A 9,281-nucleotide genomic window follows, 5' to 3' on the forward strand; every position below is an offset into this window, starting at 1 on the left:
CGTGGGACGATGCTCTCCCGCATCCCACAGCCCCAAACCCGGGGTCCGAGGATGTTCTGCATCCCAGAAGGGGGGCAGGACCTGCACTCCCCCCACTCTACTTCTGTGCTCCCGCGCCCTCGGCCGCACATCTGAGGAGCGCAGCGGGAGCGAACAGCACAAATCCCCAGGATAATGAGCCCGGAGGAGGGAGACGGTGGGCTCTGTCTGAGGAGGGAGAGCTGCTTTTATTGGAGAGGCCTAAAAGGGCCATAAATCCTCCGATTCAAAGGCGAGCTCGAGCTCTTTCAAGTCGGAGGAAGGCCTGGGATGTGTCAGCCGGAGGACTAACCGCGCCGCGTCCCCTGCTGAAGTGGCCTCTTCAGCAAAGCTGTTCTGCAGCCTGGGATATTACACCCAGATCCTTTCCATATGCTGCCTGTGCCCCGCAACCCCCCCCCCCCCCCACACACACACACACAGCCCCCTGGCACCTGGTCCAGCCCCGCACAGCGCAGGGGTCCGCAAACACCGCCCCTTCCCAGCCTATAACCCTCTGCATTGCCCCTCGGAGCCAGGTGGGGAAGGGGCCCGGATCTGGGGGGGCCCTCAGGCCTCCCCCTCGCGTTGGGCCGCATTACTACACGAGGACAGACAAAGGAGTGCCGGCCCCACGCTCCAACACGCACCGCTCCGTCTGTCCGTCCGTCCAAAACCAGCGTGGCAGCAGCAGGAGGAAAGCACCGAGCCCTCGGCTGAGGAGAGTGCAACCATTGCTCAGCCTTAACGAGAGGGAATGCACACAAATATTCCATGATTGATGTGAGCGGGGTAAGCATATTTATAGCCAACAAGCAGCAAAAGAGCACTGTGGGCTTCTTGCAGCAGCCACCCAATGCTGGTGCACGCTGAGAGCCGGAGATGGGACGCATAGAGCTGGCACAGCATCCCCCAGGCAGTATTGCCCTGGACAGCACATCACACAGCACCCTGCCCATTTCCCAGCACCAGCACAGAGGTGCACATCCAACCTCTGACCCCCTCCTCAGGGCCGCTGCTTACACCCGAAGGTCACAATGGCGACGAGATCATTAAGGCTGGATCTCAGATCCAAGCAAAACAAGGAGGACCCACTTAAATTTGGGAAACAAGCACCGAGATGGCACGGCCGGAGCAGCTCTGCCACGGCAGCACCGACCAATGCCAGATTCCACTTGGGGCACCGGTGGGGAGAGCTCACACAGCAGCTGCTGCAGGCTCAAACAAGGGGAAACAACCCCAAAGTGCTCCTTGGGGGCGGCCGCAGTGCCTGCAGTGCCCCTGACCTGCACCACACACAGAGGCGGCCCAGCACGGACTTATCCTGCACAGTAAGGCCCAGCCTCAGTGGGGTGGTGGAACCGGGCACCTGCAGTGCTGGCACTGCACTGCCCTGAGCCCAGTACCACTGTCCTGGCTCTGGTGCCAACCTGTAGGCAGCGCACACAAGGCAGGAAGAGCCTCCCCGAGGGATGCCTGGGCGCTGCCCGGGTTTGGCAGAACAGAACGCTTTCTGGGATGCTGGAAAGGAGCGTTCCCTCCTCCAGCAAAGCGGGGAACGGGAAGGGAAATGGAAAAGAAAACTCAGCAGAAGGCAGCAGCACGGACCCTGCTCTCCGCAGCCGAGAGCGCAACAAAGCCCCACGCCAGCACCGCATTCCTGCCCAGATGTGACGCCGCGATAGCGCCGGGCCCGCGGTCCTCCTGCGCTCCCGATACAAGCCATCATTAATTAGACACAGAATGGATTTCAGCTTTGTTTCTCCCCACCCTGTTTCGGCTGCCAGACTCCAAGTAGCATGTGCTACTGATCGCTACAAGATGTTTTCCCACCGGGCTCAGCGTTCTTTGGCTGCCGAGCGGCGGGGACAGGCACGGTGCGTGGCAGGAACCTGCGTGGGGAAGGGAATGGCAGCGCAGGGACACCTCCCTGTGTGCCACGCAGAGGGCTGTGCAGCTCCAGCACAACCTGCGTGCCCTGGGAGGAGCCCTGCCACGATGCGCTGTGCACTGCTACGCACACACACACCTGTGGGTGCTCACACACAGGAGAGCCCACCGCCAGCAGAAGCCCCACAAACCACCCCTACCAACAGTGCTGTCCCAACACCGCCCCAAGGAACTCGGCAGCTTTGCTCTGGAGAAAGCTCCAGCACTTTTACAACCAATCAGCCACCCCATCACAGCGCTTTTTGTGTCGGTTTTTTTTTTTCTTCCCCTCTTTCCCCCTCTTTTAAAGGAAGCAGTTAAATCCATTTTATAGAATCCAGTGGTATTTACTCAGCTACTGCAAGAGCCGCAGCTCGGCGCTCACTGGCTGTTGTTTTTTTTTTTATGGAAGTTAATGAAGTCATTCCCAGGAGAGACGCACAGAGCCCCAGGTCCCCCCAGCACAGTGCAGGAAGGGAGCAGAGCTGCTCCCAAAGCACTCAGCCATCCCAACACCCCAACCCGGGTGAGGCTCTGCGGGGAAACTTAGGGCTGGGCTCGGACTGCTGGGTCTCACCTCACCCAAAGCAGCCTCAGGAGGTCAGGCAAAGCCCCCAGACACGGCCATGAGCTCAGGATGTGGCTACGTGGATGAAGACCCGACGTCACGGCATCCCTCGAGCACCCTCAGCAAGCAGCACAGAAACAAAGCCACGACGCCGGGCCCCCAGCACCATGCTGACAGAACTCCACAGGACACCATCAAGTCTTTACAGCCAGAACAAAAATACCACCAAGGATCAGACATCGGGCTGCATCTGGTCGGTCTGTCTGTCCTTCCCTCTCCGCCCCACTTCTTTCTCTCAGTTTTGTTCTTAGCAAGTTGCTCACGGCCCTGCAGGGCCACAACGAGAGCGAATCGGGGAGGATTTATAGAAAGGAGAGAGAGAAAAGCTGCGCGGGAACGAGAGATCCTAAAAGCTGTGCGGATGATGTGTCCCATTTCCCCCACCTCCTTATTAAAATGCTTTCTGGAGAGCCGAATTCCAGGCCGAAATGAATTTTCCAACCCATATTTTATTAGGAACGCTTCCTTTTAACGCTTGGCGCAGGAGCCCACCAGGGTCAATATTTCTCCTGAATTACAGCCGAGGGATCGCAGAGCAGATTTCGCCAGAATTCCTCGTGCCATTCCGGGCTGTTTAGCAATAGCAGCAAACCCCAAGCACCGACTGCTAAGTAGCGAAAGGGCCGATTCCATCCCTGGAACCACACTCCAGCTCCCCCTCCCATAAACACAGGGAACGGTTTGCAGAGAGCCCCCGTCAGACACGATGGGAGAAAATTAAAACCAGATCGGTTCGCCAAGACCCCTTAAAGGGGCTCTGCTCACATCCACGAGAGGCACCACGTGGAGCCCAAACTTGCCCCAGGCACAGCGTGGCCAAATGGCAGCCCTTCGCCCAGCGCAGCCACTGCTCGCCTGCGTTTTTCCTTCCTTTAAGGACAAGGAATTATTCACGGTGCAATTACAGCAACAAGTCTGGAGCTCAGAGCTCGCACCGGGAGCTTTCCCAGCTGAGGACTAAGCTGGTCCCAACCCTTGTAGGAAGGTGAGGAAATCATCCTGGTATCAGCCGTCTCATCAGTGCCCCTCTGATGACAATGTCAGATGAGAACCGTCCACGCACCGTGCCCATGCACACCGTGGGCTGCCCGGGGGTAACAGAGGGCAGGAGAATATTTCCATCAGTCACAGCACCAAACCAAGGCCAAGTGTCCGACGCACGGCACGCTTTGCTCCTATTTGCTGGCAAGTTCCACTTCATTATGCTATTTCTTTAAGGTTTCTGCTTTCCTTACTCTAGAAATAAACACGAGAGCTCATTGTGCTGCATTCAGAGCCAAAGGAGCCCTGGGATCGGAAATGGGAGCCCAGCACCCACGTGATTCGGTGACCCCAGGGATGGCAGCGGTCCCAAGGAGTGCAGGATTAGGGCAGTTTGGGGCTTTTCACTGTGCGAGGCTTCTCTGGTCTTTCTCTGAAACATGCCCGTTCACTGGGCTGGCAGGAGCGGCTGCGAAGGGGCTCTGCCCAACTGCATATCAGCTGAGGTGGAGCACAAAGGCATAAAAAAAAAGGGAAGAAGAAGAAAAAGAAAAGAAGCAAAAGAGAAGCTGGAGGGGTGGTGGGGGTGGGAAGCGACACCGTGTGAGCCCACACCACTCCGGGCTCGGCGCTGCCTTTCCAGCACCTCCTCCTGCAGCATCACCCCACGGCACGGCTGTGACAGCAGCGAGCCGGGCCCCCAAACCCACACACACAGGGAAGGGACCCACCCGGCCCCAAGAACAGCGGGATGGATCCCCACCCGCAGGGCTGGGGACGCGCACAGCGATGGACGCAAACCCACAGACGGCAGCGGGCGGCACAACGGCCCTTCGCACGTGCGGCACCGCCCGGCGCTCAGCCCCGCAAACGCCCGGCCCGCGCCGCTCCCTCCAGGTTCGCTCCGTCCCGGCCGCCCAGCTGCGCGGCCCCGAGCTCCGCCGCACGGCTCGGCACGGCCCGGGCATCGCCAAAAGCCCCGCACGGAGCACTGAACCCCCGGCCCACCCGCACCGCCCCGCCCGGCAAACCCCCCCAACTCCAACGGAGCCCCTTTTTCATATCAGGTGGTGGCGGTTTCTGGAACCAATTTGCTTTTTCCTCACCCTCCCACCCCTCCATGCTGACTGGGCAGACTTAGAAACACCAAAGATCAGTTCCTAAGGGGAAAAGTTCCCCTTTTTGCTCCGAGCTAACAGAGGGATCTTCAAAAGGAGGGGGAGGAAAAAACAACACAAATAAGAGAATTAACTTATTGGAGTTCCTACGGCCTCCAGAGACCTCTCCCAGCTTTTCCAACACGCTGAATTAGAATGCAAGACTTTGTCTGCACGGCGCTCCCCGCAACCCCTTCGGGACACACCACAAACGTTCGGGTTGAAGCGAATGTCCGACTGGGAAGGGCTCCACGTGGGCTCAGATCCCTCCAAACCTCCGCGACGGATTTTTTCTTTTGAGAAATATGGAAGGCGGGGAGGTGGGGGAACCGAGATAAAAACCTGATTATTTCTTCTCTCAAAGCGGAGAAGGGGTAAGATAAACAAACAGTCCGCGATTTACAAGATAAAGCCCAGCGAGAGGGCTACCAAAAACATCCCGATACAATCAGTCCCAAAACATCGACGGCTCATTAGTGACCGCGTCGAGCGCTCAAAGATCTTTTCAGGCTCCTTCGCTCCTCTCCACTGCGGGAGCGAAAGGAAAGCCACGCGCATTGTTCGCGTCCCGAAACCATGGGCGCAGCCGGGGGGGGGTTGGGACTCGGTTTCCCCGCGGTGCCCACATTATAGGGCGGACCGATTTCGCCCCCCCCCCCTCCCCGCACCCCCGGCAGCGCCCGGGGGAACACAGGGGGGGCACGGCACCGCCCGAGCCCCGCACCCGCACACCTGCTTTGGGGCAAAAAAGCGCCGTTTTTGAGGCTTTGGAAGGCCGGAGCCGCTCCCCCCCAAACACCGGCCCCGGCTCAGTGCTGGGCAGCCCGGTGCCCCCCCACACCAAACCCCCCAGATTCCTGCACACCGCTCCAGGGGGGCTCAGCCCGCTCCTCCTCCCCAGATTCCTCAACAGCCTATTTATAAAAGGAAAAAAAAAAAAAAAAAGAAAAAAAGAAAAAAAAAGCCGAAAAGCCAGCTTAATACTGTGCTCGCCACACCGAATCCAAGCCCGGAGTGGAGCCCACCTCCCCCCACTCCCCCACCCCCCCGGCAGCCCGAGCGCTGCAGGGCGCTCCCGGTGCCTCCAGGCGGGACGCGACGCGCTCCCAACATTCCGGGCCAGAAAAAAAAAAAAAGAAAAAAAAAAGAAAAAAAAGCAAAGAAAAAGAGGCACCACCCGCCCGGGCGGCAGCGAAGCGAGCAGAACGCCGCCGGTGCAGCGCTGCAGGGGTCAATATTCCAAGGGGGGGTTCCGTCCGTCCGTAGAATGCAGCCTCGAGCTCCGGGCGGCTCCGGCGTCCGGCGGCAGCTCTGCACGGGGCGGGCGCTCTTCGCGGCACCACCGACCGCTCCGCTTCCGAGACCACCAGGTTATTTTAAATAGATATTTTTTTTTCCTCACTCTGGGTTTTTATATATATATATATATATATACATATACATATATATAGATACGCATATATATATATATATATATATATTTTTTTTTTTTTATCCTGCCACCGGGGGAGGGCGAGGCGGGCCCCCCCGCACCCCCCGCGCTCCCGTTTTGCCGCACGTACTTGGGGTTGCCGGCGCTCCAAGAGACGGGCTCCAGGCTCTTGGCGAGCGGCGCGGCCAGGCGGCACAGGGCGAGCAGCACCCCCAGCAGCCACCGCCCGCCGCGGGGCCGCGCCATCGTCCCTCGGCGGCGGGACGGCACCGGGCGTCAGGCGCCCATGCCGCGGGGCTCTCCGCTCCTCAGCCCCGCATCGGCGCCGCGCAGCCCGCGGGCAGCGCCCCGCCGCCGCCGCCGCCCTCCTCCTTCTCTTCCTCCCGCTCCTCCTCTCGCCTCGACGGCGACTCCGGCTCGTCCCCTCCGCCGTCCCGGCTCGCACAGCGCCGCCGCCCGCCGTGCCGCCCCCTCTACTCCCCTTCGCAGGCAACCGCACGGACGACTCAAAGCCGAACGGCCAATCGTCGTTCGCCCCGACGGGGCCTTCGAGCCTCGGGCACGCCTCTCTCCGCCCCCACTGTCTGTTCTTAAAGGGCACGCACCGCCTCGCGGCTCCCCCCCCACCGCACGAGCGGGCGGGGCCGGGGCCGGGCCGTCGGGGCGGTGCGCGCCCTTTAAGAGCCGCCGGCGGCGCCCAGACGGCCCGGCCCCGGCCCGCCCCCCCGGCCCCGCCCTCCGGCCCAGCCGCGATCCAATGGCGCCCCCTGGCGGTACCGCGGCGCCCGCTGATTGGCCGAGTGCCGCGCCGAGATTTGCCGCGCGCTTCCCACGCCCCTCGGGACGGGCACGGCGCTGAGCGCCGCCGGGGGGGCGGGGGGGCGCGGGGCGTCGTTCTGCTGGGAATGTGAAAGGGCTCCGGCTGAGCCCTATTGCTCCTTAAGTGCGGGTAAATGGGCCACGCTAAAGGGGATTTGTCCCCTTTTGTGGGGACGGAGAGGGGAGATTTGCAAGCCGGAGCATCCCCGGCTGATTGCTCTTTTCTTTTTTTTTCCTCTCTAAACTTTCTGAGGTTTGGGGATGTTAGCTGCGTCATGAGGAGTGAGGTCACTGCGTTCAACAATGAAAAATCTGAAATGAATTTTCATTCAAAGTATCAGCCAAGCACTTGGAGTCGGCTGGGTGCCTCCATCAGGGGCAGCTTGCGTTCTACTACGACTTTAAAAAAAAAACAACTCCCAAGTCAGATCGTTTTCCATGAAGGAAATCCAAAATCCCCTCGTTTTGAGACAGCCTTAAATGCCCTCAGCGCCCTCGCTCTTTCATTCTGCACGTTCCTCTTCTCCGGCGCCTCGCACGGCACACCCCTGCCATCCAATTGAAATCGACGTTTATTGGGTTTCTGCGTTTAAAAAGAAATTAAAATCGGGAATTAAATGTGTTGTTAAATTGAAGCTGTGCAGATGCTTTCCCTCGGCCAGGCCATTCCCGGCTCCTTAAATCAGGTTACACCGCGCCTCTCACAACCAGTTGGAGTCCTGGAGACAATTGTCGGTTTGATTTAAACTAAATGAATGAGTCTATCAATTGCTTCTCCAACGACACCTTAATTCAAAAGAGACAGAAAAAAAAAAAAAAAATCGAGGAAGGAGGAAAAAAAAAATAATCGTTTTCATTTTAGGTGGGAGGATTTCGAGCCTACCGTAATGAGTTATATTGCAACAAAGGTAATTATTCTAAGCGAGCTGGCTGGGGAATTGAAAACTGCATTAAAGCGTCAGTGACTTCCCTCCTGCATCTCCCGTCGCTGCTTCCCATCAGAGAAACGCGTACGTGGCACGGAGCGAGCGCAGCCCCGGGTCGGTCGGCCAGCCCCAGTGCCCCCAGGCGCTCCGGGGGACACGTCGGGCACAGCCCGGTGCCGTCCCGGTGCCCGGAGCTGCGGCCAGGAGGAGCCCCCCCACCCCCGGCCGGTGGCAGCCCCAAGGTGTTCCTGTCCAATAATCTCCGCAAATGACATCACGATTAGTTGCCATGGCGACGCCTGCTCACAGCACAACGGCTCAGGTGGGAGATGGGGAGCCGAGGAATTCTGAAGCGGGAGAACGGTGCTTTCACGCCTTCCCGGTGCCAAAAGAACCGCGATGGGCAGAGGGGAAACGAAGCAAAACAGCTTCGGGTGCCTCCCGAGCCCCGCGCTGGGCGCTGGAACCCGCTGCTCATCAGCCTCGCGTGCAGCTCAGCACAGCGCCGTGCCACCTCCACACCGCCGTGCCCAACCCTGCTGGTGCTGGTGCACACAAAGGCCTTTTGCCTTCCGCGTTTCAGCTGGTTTTTTTCCAAGGAAAATGAGGCCCAGGGTCTGTCTGCAATCAACCCGGCACGTTGGGATGGCGTTGTCGAGGTCTCTCACACCCCAAACCAAACCGTTGGTGACCGGTTGGGTGCTAATCAACGCTGGTGCATCTTTAGGATGAAGGGAAACGCGGCCATGCGAGCAGCGCGAGCCGGCTGTTGTGGGCACTCATTACGAGTTTAAGATAGGCAATGTCAACAGCGAGCATCCAAAGGTCACCTGGTGCCTCTTTATCGTGGGCTGAAATGGTATGTACATACCTGACACACCAGTATAGCTGTGTGCTTGTGGGCTGTGTCAATATCCAGTCCAACTCGGTGTTTTTATTGTTTCTTCCCGTACTGGAATTTCCCAGCGGACGGATGGACACAAAATCGAACGGTTCTGGCGTGGGAAAGGCAGCCCGGCTCAGGGAGAAGTTCCCTCGGCTGCAGCCCAGCTGGTATGGAGGGCTGTGAGGATGGGACACACCTTCCAATGCCACCATCACCATGGACACAAACCCTGCTTTTCTAACCGAGGCAATCAAGGAAATCTGTGACACCAACTGAGGTGATACCTCAGAATTAAGAAGAGAAGAACAAAAAACTGATTGAGGAATGGCTACCGGCCTCAGCTGGTGATCTCTGGCATCCAGTGACACCGGTGAAACCCAAGAGCTGTGTGCAGGCAGGGACAAGAGGAAAGGTTTGCTGTTTTGGGGCAGCAGAGGAAAGATTGCAATTAGGTGCTGGGCTGAGTGCTGGCCGGGGAGGTGCAGTGGGGAAAGGACGCCCCATT

General features: G+C 58.9%; 1 protein-coding gene across 1 annotated transcript in view; it reads right to left on the reverse strand.

Annotated features, from left to right (window-relative positions):
* Positions 1 to 6,678, reverse strand: part of EFNB1 (ephrin B1) — a 47,943-nt gene extending 41,265 nt beyond the window's left edge. The window contains exon 1 of the mRNA XM_085230506.1: positions 6,276 to 6,678. Coding sequence (XP_085086632.1) covers positions 6,276 to 6,391 — 116 coding nt within the window. The 5' untranslated portion in view covers positions 6,392 to 6,678. The remainder of the gene's footprint in view (positions 1 to 6,275) is intronic.
* Between the last annotated feature and the right edge of the window lie 2,603 nt (positions 6,679 to 9,281).

The sequence above is a fragment of the Meleagris gallopavo genome, chromosome 9 (assembly GCF_905368555.1).
Source record: "Meleagris gallopavo chromosome 9, MGAL_WU_HG_1.1, whole genome shotgun sequence".
NCBI lineage: Eukaryota > Metazoa > Chordata > Aves > Galliformes > Phasianidae > Meleagris > Meleagris gallopavo.